Source organism: Parasteatoda tepidariorum, chromosome 10, assembly GCF_982258835.1.
Source record: "Parasteatoda tepidariorum strain Cologne lab strain chromosome 10, Ptep-v5.0, whole genome shotgun sequence".
In the NCBI taxonomy this organism is placed as follows: Eukaryota; Metazoa; Arthropoda; class Arachnida; order Araneae; family Theridiidae; genus Parasteatoda; species Parasteatoda tepidariorum.
The window spans coordinates 70,046,111-70,060,941 of NC_141764.1; the positions used below are offsets into that span (position 1 = coordinate 70,046,111).

Here is a 14,831-nt window from a genome sequence, read left to right on the forward strand (position 1 = left end):
ATGTATTTTATAATGATACATTTTGCACGTATTAACATGTACTGCATTTTGTACGTATTTGTATACGTACAAATGAATGTAACTGAAATGTATGTACATATGATTTTATCTAGTGCATATGTTCAGACATTTTAGTATCACACACATGTACATACACTTATATTGTAGGTATAAAATATATGTAAGTATGTATATAGATAATAATTACGTATGTATGTGCAAACAATGTAGGCATGTACATTTATACATAATGAATATATGCATTTTATGCAAATATTTGTGTATGTAAAATGTATATCTATGTTCATGTACGAATGCATATACAAGTACTTGTGTTTGTACGAACATACATATATTGTCTGTACAATGTATGTCCCATGCATGTATGTGCAATTTATTTATGAACAGTACAATATATGTATGCATGTACAATATAGGTATATCTGTAGGATGTACAATACATGTATGCATACATGTACATGATATGCATGTCCAGTGTATTTATGTACATGTGCATAATATGTTCATGCTCAATGTAAGGATCCAAATATGCATAATACATTTGTGAACTATTGTACGTACGTTGGGCGTATTTATATTTCACATATATTCATACATGCATTCGACATGCATAACGTACGTACATACACACATTTGAGATGCATATATTGTACAGATGTATATACATATAGCGTACAGATGTATATTCATATAATGTACATATGATGAAATGAACATATAATGTTCATATATGTGTGTACATATACAGTACGTATGTGCATAAATATATTGGGCATAATTCTTTCGTACAAATTTTGCATGTGTACATGCATGCTATCCCTATCTATGCATATGGTGCAATGTATATATGTACAATGAATGTATCCACACATGTACAATACACGTATGTTCCATGTATGCATATCCATATATACTATATATGCACGTACAATACATGAATGTATGTACATACATTGTACATGCGTACATACATTACACGTATACATATGTACATTACATTTATGTCTAAATATGTGTACAATGCTATAAATAAAATGCATGTAAGTGAACTTTTAATGACTCAAGCAAGTTAAATGACAAAATCAAACGATATGTAAATTTAGTTTTCAGCTTTAATTGTTCTATATCATTTTGAAATTCTCTGAATAAAAAATTATTTTCAGGTATTTTCATGAAATGTTTGACAATACAGATTTATTTTTTTATAACATAATGCATGATTCATAGAAATTTTTTAAATGGTAAGAAAAACGGTAAATTTTATGTGTGGAATTAATATTTAGAAATTCCAAATAAAATTATCGTTTGCTTTCTAAAAAATATGAGGTCGAGTTTCATATACCTTAGAATAATTTTAAAACAAATTTTAATAACTTTACTCATATAAATTTTTTTAATGTATGCACAATGTATGTGTCTATTGTAATTACATATATTTAAATGTACGCACGTATTTGTACATTACTTGTAATTATGTACATGTATACGTTGTATGCACATGCATACATTGTGCATATAACTATTTTTTTGTACATCCATGCATTACATGCGCATAAGTATTTACAAAGTATGTAGTTATACAAGTACATACGTAAGTTGTACATAAGTACATACTTTGCGTGCACATATATCAATGTACATTTAAATATGCATGTCTACATGTACGCATTTTATTTACGCAACTATGTGCATATATTGTACCTTTAAATAACATTTTTACATATTGTACGCAAATACGTACAATTTTATATACAAACGTACATTGTATATACGTGCTATTATCGTAAATTTATACAATATATGCACTTAAGTACATAAAAGCATGCAAACGCATAAACATTATTTTCATATACGTTCATACATACATTGTCTATGTATACAAAGATACAAAACATTGCCTTTTTGTACAAACTAACATACATGCGCACATGTATCATAAATGCATAATTATATGCACTAGTATATGTATATAAGTATATTACAATATAATTATGAATATTGTACGTACAAACAACGTTTGTGCATACATTGTATGTATAGGAATCGCAAATTGTACGTTCATGCGTGCGTACATTCTATGTACATAAAAATATGTAAACACATGAATACTTACATAAAAAATTTGACCATAGTATACAATCGTAATAACTTGTAATCGTATAGTTTGATTACAAGTAATCACAATTACATGTAATCAAATTAAATGTAATCATGATTACATGTAATCATATATTTTGATTACTTGTAATCATAATTACTTGTAATCGTTTTTGTTGTGATTACTTGTAATCGCAATTACTTATAATCATGATTACAAGTAATTGATTACTGTAATCAAAATTGTAATCATGATTACAGCTGTAATCAAAATTTTTTGAAAGTTGTAATCACGATTACAAGTAATTGATTACTTGTAATCGTGATTACAAGTAATTGATTACTGTAATCAAAATTGTAATCATGATTACAGCTGTAATCAAAATTTTTTGAAAGTTGTAATCACGATTACAAGTAATTGATTACTTGTAATCGTGATTACAAGTAATTGATTACTGTAATCAAAATTGTAATCATGATTACAGCTGTAATCAAAATTTTTTGAAAGTTGTAATCACGATTACAAGTAATTGATTACTTGTAATCGTGATTACAAGTAATTGATTACTTGTAATCGTGATTACAAGTAATTGATTACATAGCTGTAATTATCTGTAATCAATTACAGTTGTAATCGATTACTGTAATCAACGGCCAACTCTGTTTTTTACAATGTTGTGTTCTACTTATGCTTTTTTGAGAACAATTTTGAAGCTTTTGAACAACTTTTGTCTTCAAAACTGTAGGTTAGGTTCCCTTTACATAATTCTTAAATTGTTGGTCTCGTTTTGGTATTTGGATACTTGCACTTTAAGAAGAAGAAGATCATGTATACCCACACATGTGACCTATGATGTAGCGCTCTATCTCCTGAGCCACCGAAGCTCTGCTGTTAGGATTTGTCATTGATCGAAATTCCTATGACGTTTCGAATAGCTAGAGTGCACAAATTTCAACTGGAATTATGTGCCTGATGGCAATACAAGATAAGATTCAGGGCCCGACCTAAGGATTTAAAATTATTCGACAGTAAATTAGTCAAACATCAAAAGTATTTGCCAATTTTCGAAAGTCTTTGTCAAATGCAAATCTTGACAATTTTTAATGCTTAATTTTTAATTTTCAAATTAGTTTAATAATTAATTTGATTATTTTACGGTAGTTTGTTTCAGGCTTATATTATTTGGACCCAATTTTAATTGGTTGGACCGAAAATAGCTGTAATCGAATAAAAAATGCTGATTTGTTTAGAAAAATTCATTTTGATGTAATTTTGAGGATCGAGTTAAATATATTTTTTTCTTTCTGGTGGAAAAAATCATTCGCCCCCCAATACTTTCTCCAAAACACAATTTTATTCGCCAAATTTACGATTTTATCGCTTTTAACGACGGACGAGGAGGCGAATGCTTAGTGCGGACCCTGAGATTGTTTCCTAAAATTATTGTGAGCAAACTATTTCTTTATTTTATCTGTTATCGATATTTCGGCCTCTTACCGACCTTAACAAACAAACAGATATAAAATTTAAGGAAATAATAATAAAAAAAGAATTAAAATTTTAAAAATCTCTTTGTCTAAGTGGACAAACCTCAAGAAAATAATTCCACTTTGTCCCACACGGTTCCCAGCAGATCACCGAAGTCGAGAATTGCTGGCTGCGGTCAGTGTGCGGGTGGGTGACCACTTGGATCAGTCTGCGTAGGTACCGAGGGTGTGCGGTATTGATCCTCGTTAAACTGTTCTACAGTAAAGGGCTCGACTTCGCTTGCAGGTGGTCAGGCTCCTGAAGCGGGGGTGCCATCAGTAGCCCGACGATCTGCAAGCGAAGTCGAGCCCTTTACTAGGCCCCTAGAGGTTCAAAATTGTGATGGCATGTCTTCGGATCATCCTCTGGGATTTTTCCCAGACCGTCGCCAATAACCCATTGTGCAGCTCTAGTGCGACGTAAATGAACTACAACAACAACAACAGCTAAATGTATGAGAGCGCCGCACATCAGATCACACAGTTGTATTACTGGAGGAAAAACCTTAAAAGAGTCTTAATTCTAAGCTTTTATTTTAGAAGTTACTTTATGCATTTTTTTTCTTACTTATATGTTTTCTGTACTATATTATTTTAAAAGTGAATTTCTTCCTCCCTGTGCCGGACACAGGTGGAGGGGACAGTAGACAAAGCATCGAAGACACTCAATGACAGGAGGAATGAAGAGTTGAAAGCCAAAAAAATCAGCTACTCATGTGCCAGAGAAAATGAGCGAATGCAAGACCAGGTCGTTGACTGCAAACTCAATAAGGGAAAACTCCTGACAGAAAAGGATATCCATAAAGTGAGAACATCACTATAAATTATTGAATGATTTTATTGTCTTTTCACGAAACAGACATCACTCTCCGTTGATTTCGATTTTTTATATCTCAAATTTCCTATCTTATTATAATCACCGAATGGAACTTTCACTCGCTGGGAATAATATATTTCTACGAATGTCCTCTAATCGTTTAAAATCGCTATTATATGTATAAAACCATCGGTTAGAACATGCCAATTTCCCATCAGAATTAAATCAGAAAATTATTATAGGTTTATTAATATTTCCATTCTATAGACATGACTAATTTCTTAAAATGTCCTTTAATTGTTTAATAGGACTTTCACTCGCTAGGAACAATATATTTCTTCTAATGTCCTCTAATCGTTTAAAATCGCTATTATATGTATAAAACGATCGGTTAGAACATGCCAATTTCCCATCAGAATTAAATCAGAAAATTCTTATAGGTTTATTAATATTTCCATTCTATAGACATGACTAATTTCTTAAAATGTCCTTTAATTGTTTAAAGCCTTTAGTGTCCTTTAATTGTTTAATAGGACTTTCACTCGCTAGGAACAATATATTTCTTCTAATGTCCTCTAATCGTTTAAAATCGCTATTATATGTATAAAACGATCGGTTAGAACATGCCAATTTCCCATCAGAATTAAATCAGAAAATTCTTATAGGTTTATTAATATTTCCATTCTATAGACATGACTAATTTCTTAAAATGTCCTTTAATTGTTTAAAGCCTTTAGTGTCCTTTAATTGTTTAATAGGACTTTCACTCGCTAGGAACAATATATTTCTTCTAATGTCCTCTAATCGTTTAAAATCGCTATTATATGGTATAAAACGGTCGGCTAGAACATACCAATTTCCCATCAGAATGAAATCAGAAAATTCTTAAAGAAATAGTATAGTAGAAAAAATAATAAAATTTTTAAAGATTTATTAATATTTCCTTTCTATAGAAATAACAAATTTCTTATAATATCCTTTAATTGTTTAAAGCCATTAGCCTAAATACATCGTTCAAAGCAAGCATAATAATTTTCTGATCAGGAATGGAATGTTTCATTGATAGAGGTTCAGGTGTGAGACCCGGACAAAACATTTTCCAAGGTTTTCAGGAAATTAGTTTGATTAGAATTTTTTCTTAATGTATTGAAATCGATTTTATGATTTCTTTTTTTTTCTTTTTTTTTTTGCATATTGTTTCTAAGAACGACAATTTTAAATTTTTTTTATCTATTATCATTATTATTGTTAATATCGTTTTAAAATTTCATTTGGAATTTACTCTAAAGGTTTGGAAAGTAAGTGAGGCTTTGGTATAGGAACTGGATATTGGTTAGGATAACACAGGAATTTTGGGTTCAAAAACACTGTTTAGATAATTATCTAAAGATTTTTGAACAATTATCTAATTTAACGATTTTAATTTAAATGAATCGAAAAATTTAGAGACCTTTAGGAGCTATGTCTAGATTAAAGAATTTTAAATTTTTATGATTATTGAAAAAAGAAAAAGAATCTTAGTCAAATATTCCGTTTACCCAACGACTTAAGCCGATTATGTGTATAAATATTGATTTAATTATTTAATGCTATTTTTCAAAGCTCTGTCGCTGAGGAAAAAAAAAAACATAGGTAAAGTGCCTTATACATGAAGCAATGTGATGATTTTAAACTATATATATTTATAATCTTGCAGTGAAAAATTATCGGGGCTTTAGAACAGATAAATAACTTAAATATTTTAAAAGTTATTAAACTTTTAAAAAAAATCACAAATTTGGAGACATTTTTCCACCTAGATGAAAATTATGAAAATCACTACCTCATTCTCATTTTTTGCAAATTTCTATGAGCCCAAGTAACTTAGCATTGGAGTAAATTTTTAAATATTAAAAAATTAGACCACAAACACTTTTCATTTTCACAAAACTGTGGATTTTCTCCATATTGACGTTTTGCGCCATTTTCAAAATAAGCGTTGTGGCTTTAGATGGGCTAAACTTGACCTAACTGTCATGAGTAACAGTTACAAACTCATAACAGTTATAAAAATAGCATATTATTCATTAAAAAAAAAACATAATTTTATGTTACGACGGAGCCATCGAAAAACAGCCTTAATTGTACTTTAGGACGACAAATAATTTTGCTTTTTATTTTGTTCCAGTTGGAAGCGAAGAAAAGGAAAGCAGAAGAACTTTTGACGAGGGCTGATATTGACTATTATAATTCCTGTATCAAAGGAGAGAGAGCCAGGCAAGATTGGGAAACGTCTGTATACAGGGCCACCGCGGCCTTCCAACAGCTGGAAGAAGAACGGCTAAACAGCATAAATGATTTTGCTCAAAAATATTCTAATCACTACAGCCACATGGGACCTGCTCTAATCCAAGTAACTTGACTACCATTTGAAACATGTTATTTTCAGTTATTTTAAATGCCCTTTTTTTTCTTCTTTGTCGTAACATAGTTTTTAATAGTGACTGCACTTCATGTTAAACCTCTATTTTGCTGAACCTAAAGTCGTTCTTACTGTAACATTCATAACAGTCGTCGAACAACCGAGCAATGATTTGTGGCCGCCATTGTTCAACTTCGTAGCTTTGGATTTTTGATCACAACCTTGTAGACAAGGGAACTCCTGCATTAACACCAGTGTGGTCTCATCTTTGCCAAGAACTTCTTGAGTAAAAATCAATCTCACTTGTATTGCATGATGAGGAAACCTCTGGAAACTTGAGAGGTTCTACCGGTTTTGAGACTTGTGATAATTTACGTCAGCGCTGAGGTTGATGCGAGCGAGTCGGGAGCAGTATTTGAATTGACCAGCCAAACAGACACCTCATAAGCAAGAACATACTTCATCCCCTGAGCCACCCTGCCTATGTTATTAGGAATTACACTGAGGTCGCGAAAGTCATAGGTAATATCGTGTCGGATCTCCTCTAGAAGTTCGAAGTGCAGCAACTTGACCTGGTGTGGACTCAACAAGCAGTTGAAAGTCTCTTACAGGAATATTCAACCATGCAGCCTCTATATAGATGTCCACAGGGGTCACCACTAGATTGCACCATGCCTTGTTGACAACTTGGGTTCATGATTTCGTGAGGTCTGCGCCACACTTGAACTCTCCCATCAACTCTGTTCAGCTGAAATAGTGACTCATCTGTTTATCCTTTGGCCAAGATCTGACCATACCACAGTGGGCCAGCATCCAAGGTTTCGTGGCTAAAATTAGTATTTCGATAAAAATTTGTTTCAAAATTTGGGGGTTTTTATGTGCAGGTAAATTGAATTCATATTTGAAATTTTGAAATAAAAAAAATAATATAGTACGTTTAAATAATTAAATATAGCAATGAAAATATAATGATTTTCTAATTTTATATTAAAAATTGGAAAGCAAATTATATTTTCGAAGTAATATTACAAAATAACGCGAAAACATGAAAAAAAAACATAATTTTTGTTTTTCGGTATACTTTTGAATAACGCGAAAACATGAAAAAAAAAACTCAATTTTTGTTTTTCGGTCCACCTTTGCAATGAGGGCAAAATGGGGCAGGTTTTTCGGAAAGAAGAAACATAAAAGAAGACAACAGAAAAAAGTTTAGCTAATTACCGATTGGAACTTTTTGGAACTAAGTTTCGAAAGTCATTCAAACATTGTAAAATGTCAAATGATAAGATATAAACTATAAGTTTGTCAGGAGTATTAACTAATCCAACAAATTGAAAAATTGTACTATAATTTCAGACTAATTACTCTAATAAAAATGTAACAGTCAGGTGAAATTCCTGTATATATTTCTGAAATAAAAATTTAAAAGTTACATTTAAAAAAAATTTTTTTTAACATATTTTTCATTATATTGTACTCTCGTCGGTCCAAAAAGTAAATTATAATGTTTGAAATGATTCTGAATACTTAATTTAGGCTATATTAAAACTGCCTACGCATATTTTGGTTGAAAATTTAATTTTTGACTTTTGGCCAAAGATCATGGTCTTCTGACCCACAGTGCATACTACAGTTTTCCAGTCGTCTAGGGTCCAACAGACATGGTCACGCCTCCTGGAGAGACATTAGAGGTGATGTTGTGATGTTAGTAAAGGCACACAAGTCGGTCTTCTACTACAATATTTCAACCTCATTGATGCTTACAGTTATTTAACGCAATGTTACTTGTCTGTCAACACTGACAATATCAAGTATACATCGGAGTTTTTGGTCATTACATGCAGTCTGTCGGCCACTATGTTATCCATGTGATGTTATGTCTGAAATTAACTATTCTTGGCACATTAATGACACTGTAGCTCTAGGAATATTGAATTACCTCACAATTTCCAAAATGGAATATTTATGCGTTTAGTTCTAATTATCATTCCACGTTCAAAGTATGTTTATTCTAGTATTGTGGTCATAATTACATCAAAAACAGTCTCAGTTGAATAACTTGAACACCACAGTCCTGCAAGTGCACTTCCCATGTATGCATTTAGTACGCGATACTACCGCCATCTGTATATTGCTATTCCACGACTTTTGTCACCTCAGTGTATTTCTGATGTTTCATGTTTAATTATTCTATATGAAAGCTAAATTAGCCGTTAGCTCTATAGCCAAAATGTAAAACGTGAGTTCTGAAAGAGAATTAATCTATAGCTAACAAGATTAAAAATAAATTTGACGAAAAAATGTCGGGTTATCTCATATTTTTACTTCAAATTCATAACTGTAAATTTTTATGTACTACAAACAGTGTATTTTTTTTTGAAGGATAGTGTTTAAAAAAAAAAAAAAAAAAAAAAAAAAAAAAAAACTAGAAAATAAATCGATCGATATTTTTTGCAATTACTGATTCAAGCCGTGCTGTTATGAAACTGTATAAGTTGTGGCTACCTGTACTACAGATTTTTTGTAATTTCTACGGTTGAATTAAAAGTGTATGTCTTCCTTAGCCCTGTTTTAGGAAAATTTTACTTGATTGCAGCAAGACTACTTTAGTAACAGGGGAAATGGTCCTCTTTTACTTCCGAAGTCCGTTTTTTAAAATGAAGTCTGTTTTAATATTTTGGCCCCCTTAATTCTCTTTTGAATGATTTAAATATGCTACAAATATGCTTTGTGTGTCCAACTGAACTCTCTCAATTGTTCACATGGTTAGAAAACCAATGATGTTAATGTGCTATTTATTTTATTTTATAACAGCCGACTTAATTTTATGGGTTTATGACTACTGATATTCAATTCCGTAGCCTTGCAATTTTGAACCAGATGACAAGGGAACTCCTGAATCAAGTATTGGGAGTAACTTGCCTTGGTGGAGAGCTTTTTGAAGGAACTAGAGCGAATTTGCGTTGCATGGAGAGGAAAACCGCGAAAACCTCCCTTGGTTAGCCTGAGGGCAATGGGACTCTAATCCATGATCCGTCTACCACTGAGGATATTTTACGTCAACTTTGTGGACCGGGTGAGCCGGTTGCGGAATTCGTATAGACCAGCCGTAGCTGAGATTCGAATCCGGTTCGCCTCATCGGAAGGCGAATGCTCTATCCCCTGATCCACCACGCCTTGATGTCAACTCTACGGATGTAACGAATATTTGGCCACTATTCGGTATTAGGCCTATTTTGCCGAATATTCGGTTGGCTAAATATTGAAGTCGAATGTTCGGCAAAGTATTATTTGGAAAATTATTTTTCAGCAAAGTTTTTTTTACGGGGGGGGGGGGGGTTTGAATAAATTTAATAAATAATAATCAAAAAATTTTTTTTTTTTCTATACATTATTAGAAATTGCTTTTACGCATATTTGTTAATTTATAAACTTATTAGTTTATGTTCTGAAAGACAAATGGAAAAGTAAAATTTGAAGAATTGAAACTAGATTACTTTATACTGAACCTTAAGTTTTGAATTAATTTTTTTTTTAAATTTTATTCAGACAATTTCATCGTTTCTTAGACATTTTCATTTTTGAAAAATCGAGAACTTTTCTTCTTCTTCATTTTTGCTTGCTTTTCTGTATTAAGTATAGTGCGATATTATAAAGGAGCGTTTCTAATATATCAAAACTGTTATTATTGTTTGGGATAACTTGTATATCCTGAGTGCCTAGAGTATTTTTCTTGGTGACTTTATTACTTTTGTTTATATCCTGCATTTTTTTGTGTTTTTAATGTATTTTTGTCTAACAGTGTTCTGATAGGCTGAAAACTACTCTTAACACAGTAGACGTTGGAGCGGATTTACAGAAGCTAATAGAAACTAAAGGAACTGGTCCAAATATACCCGAACAATTCCTTCCTGATTTTTATGTAAGAGAGTTGCTATTTTATCAATTCTTTTATACATATCTATAAATATATGGGTGATTCTCACAAAACATGACAATTCACTGTCCCTTGCTCCAAGATCTAATACTATAATCTATTATATATAATTCTCGTACGTGGCTCCCAAATTTTGGCTGTATTTCTTTTCCGCTGGTGGCAACAGTTTTCATTTTTAAAGAAGCACTTTGTACAACTAAATAAGATTTTTTTCACAACACTTAAGTATTTACTTTATTTTCTTCATTTATAGAGAAAACAGTCGGCAAAGAATTTTGTTAGGTTAAAAAACATTTCGCTAAAAAAATTACGAATTCTAAAAGAAATAAAAATAAACAACTTAAAAAATAAAAATGCTGTTGCCAGCCATAGAATTTTTTGAAAGTTAACTTAGCAACATAAATCAAAATGACATAGAAGCGCAACTAGATCAAAATTATGATACTTGAGCACTTGACGTAACAAATCCTTCAATTCTATAAGTGTTGTATCGCCAAATGCCCAGATTAACAATTGTGTTTTTAAAGGAATTCTATAAAAAGTTTTAAATAAAAAAACTTCTATCCAGCTACTTCTACAACTGCTTCTTGAAGAATTTGGCTCATTGATTAAAAATATTGTTTTAATTTTACAGTACTAACTTTACTTCTACTTACATTATTGATATGACCCTCTTTCATTGCATTTTACAACTTTATGCTAAATTTGAGGACTTTAAGTTGTTTTGTGGTTGAATACTGACATTTAGAAATGTGTTCATAAAAAAAATAATATTTAGAGGTTAAGAGTTGCCTCAGAAAAATTTGAATTGTTGACACTGAATTTAATAATGGGAACAATCATTTTTGTGAAAAATTGAATTGTATTGCTGACATGAAAACTAAAAATATTGTGTTTCAACTTAGCAATACTACCTTAATATTTAGTTATATAATTACTGTGATCCTTTTTTTACATATATATATATGTACATATATATGCATTTTAGAACTTCATATTAAACTTCTGTTGTGTGTCTGAATACTGACATTTAGAACAAAATTAAGGTTTAGAATTGCCTCGGAGAAATTTGAATTGTTAACAATGAATTAAACAAAAAGTTATATTTTAACTGACAAATACTATATTATAATTTTAACTTTTTCTATGACTATACTCATTTTCTTACTCTTTTCTTTGTTTTTTATATATTTTATATTTTTGTGATAAAATAAAAAACGTATAGTTGTTCTGCTTCTGAACACTTATGAAAACACAAAATGATGGGCTTCATCAACAATCAAAAATATATACATTTATTTTACAAATTCCATAATTTTAGGGTGGTGCCCTTCAGAGAATTAAAAATACAAAATTATCTTCATCGAAGCCGATGCTTTACATCCGGCATTCAGTGGCAGACTACTATTTCATATTGTTTTACAACACATGGCTTTAGCCCTCTGGTGGGAAAGACTTTAAAACAAAACTTACAACAGTTACTTTTCTCAACAACTGAAATTTAGAATAGTGTGATTAAGCAAAATATGTGAACTGTTTGCAATTTCAAATTAATATTGAAATGTACAGGTATAGAATTTTCTACAGTGAAAAGTTTTCGGAACATCAGTATTCAAAAAAGTATACAAAAGCTAGACGTTAAGAACGTATCCAATGAGCGAGCAAAGCGAGCATTGGATTGCGAAGCATTCCGAAATGAACTGCGAAAGCAGTTCCGGGGGTTGACGAGCGCCAGCGAGTAGGGGGCAAAGCCTCCTGGTACTAAAAGAACTCTTTTTTAAAAAAAATTAACAAATAGCATTGCTGTTAGCATTTTAAAATGACTTTGCACTAGCATTAACTGCTTTGTATACTTAAAAAATGTTATTGAATATCAGAATGTCATTTTCCTGGCATGTCCCAAACAATATTTCCAATAATAACTAGCTTCAAAACTACCCATACATTTTTCAAAATCTAATTTTTTTTATCTTATCCTATGTAAGCATTTCTAGAATATACGCTGAGGGTATTGTTTACTAAAACTTCGTTTAAAATAATTTTTTCTGTCAATAATTTGTTTGTCCCATGAAAATCTGTCATTTTCCTGGCTACTTTTATTTAGTGATTTATAACCAAAATAAATAGCGCCAGGAATCAATATCTTATGTTAATAGATTGATTAGATACTCTCCTATCTGAACATGTCTGGTTGCATGAATAAAGAACAAATTTTCTGGCTCAAAATCTATTTCAAAAATTTTTTCAAGGTGAGTAGGTTTTTATGCTGTCATTTTCCTGGCTTCTTGAAATCATTAATAACAAAAACTACATAGATTTATCTGAGTTATTTTAAGAAATACTGTTGTTTTCTGCAGAATATAAACATCTTCGGCCAAAATATTAAATTAAAGTAAAGTTATATGCTATAAAATGGCGAATTGTCATTATCCTGGCTGTCATTTTCCTGGCTTATGAATTCCAGGACATTGAAATGCTACCAGAAATTATTTTTAACTGCTAATACTGTAAAGAGGGAAAGCAAATATTAACCTCATACCAAGTTTATGTATGATTGTAATATGCTTGGATGTAATCAAAGTTATTTATTTATTTAATGATTGATTATTCTACACAATTTTATTCTGTACATATCAGCAACAAAAAATTTTTTGTTTCTTTCTACAGTGGATAAAAAGAATTAATTTAAGCAATGGTCCATCTAACATAAAGGCTTAGGTTGAGTCTATGCTAATAGTATGTCATTTTCCTGGCATTCAAGATTTGGTGAATTTCTATTTTTTTTTTTTTCTCGAGTCAATAAACTAATAAATGTCAATAAACTACACTGCTGTCTGTAAGATATTAATAAATGTAAATAAATAAGTATACAAAAAAAATTTTAGATTATTTTGAAGACATTTTTAAAAGTAAGACAAAAATAATTATGCATTAAATAGAAAATAATTGATTTACAATAAATTTACTTTGTGATTTTTCTCTAAACATTGTTTAATATAAAAGCGTTTTTGTATAGCTACACTTGATTTTATTGGCTTGCACTTGATTTTATTGGCTTTTAACGTTTTTCTTCTTCCTTTAAACAGGCTGAAAATCTGAACAATGAAATGAAGAAAGAGAGAAGAAAAGAAATCCTCCAGAGGTTTCTAAACCTCCTCAAACATGATCTGGAGTTAGAGAGAAAAGGCAAACAGGGAGTCGAGAACTTAGCTAAAGTTTTTCAAGAGACGCCGACTTTTGGAGATGCAGATGCGCAGCAAGACGTGTTTGAGAAGCTTCAAAATGTAACGCCTTCCTTATTCATTATTGTAATTAATTTTGAAGGTTTAATTGGAATCGATATTAGCATGCATTGCATTCCTCTAATTCTTTCTAAAGCTGTTTATCGAAGCTCTATCACCAAGGAAAGTAAAAAAGCCATAGTTTAAGTAACTTACAGTTGAAGCAAGGCTATGTTTTTAAACTATATATATATAATCTTGCCGTGAAGAATTATCTGAGCTTTAGAACCGACAAATTACTTACATATTTTGAAAGTTATTAAACTTTTTTTTAAATATTGCCAATTTGGCGACATTTTCCCACCTAGATGAAAATTATCATAATCACTGCCTTAGTTTCATTTTTTGTAAATTTTTATGATCCCAGGTAATGCAGCATTGGAGTAAGTTTTTAAAATTAGACCACAAATGCCTTTCACTTTCACAAAACTGTGGCTTTTCTCCATATTGACGTTTTGCTCCATTTTCAAAATAAACGTAGGCAGCTCTGGCTTTAGATAGGCTAAATTGACCTCACAGTCATGAGTTACAGTTACAGACTCACAGCAGTTATAAAAATAGCATATTATTTACACCTTAGAAAACAAAATGATTCCTACGGAATACCCTATTCAAAATGTTTTAAAATGACTGAAAACGTAAAAATTTTTTTGCGCCTGTACATCTTTTATATTGAATTTATTTATAAAATCAGATTACTACAGTACAGAACCCGTTATCCGGAAATTAAGGAACCGGAACGAAATTCGA

General features: G+C 30.9%; 1 protein-coding gene across 2 annotated transcripts in view; it reads left to right on the forward strand.

Moving 5' to 3' along the window:
- Positions 1-14,831, forward strand: part of Nost (Nostrin) — a 115,678-nt gene that overhangs the window by 88,774 nt on the left and 12,073 nt on the right. For both annotated transcript variants that reach the window (XM_087154284.1, XM_087154283.1), the window contains exons 6-9: positions 4,277-4,450; positions 6,630-6,854; positions 10,666-10,785; positions 13,887-14,084. In XM_087154284.1, the coding sequence (XP_087010410.1) occupies positions 4,277-4,450; positions 6,630-6,854; positions 10,666-10,785; positions 13,887-14,084 (717 nt within the window). The remainder of the gene's footprint in view (positions 1-4,276; positions 4,451-6,629; positions 6,855-10,665; positions 10,786-13,886; positions 14,085-14,831) is intronic.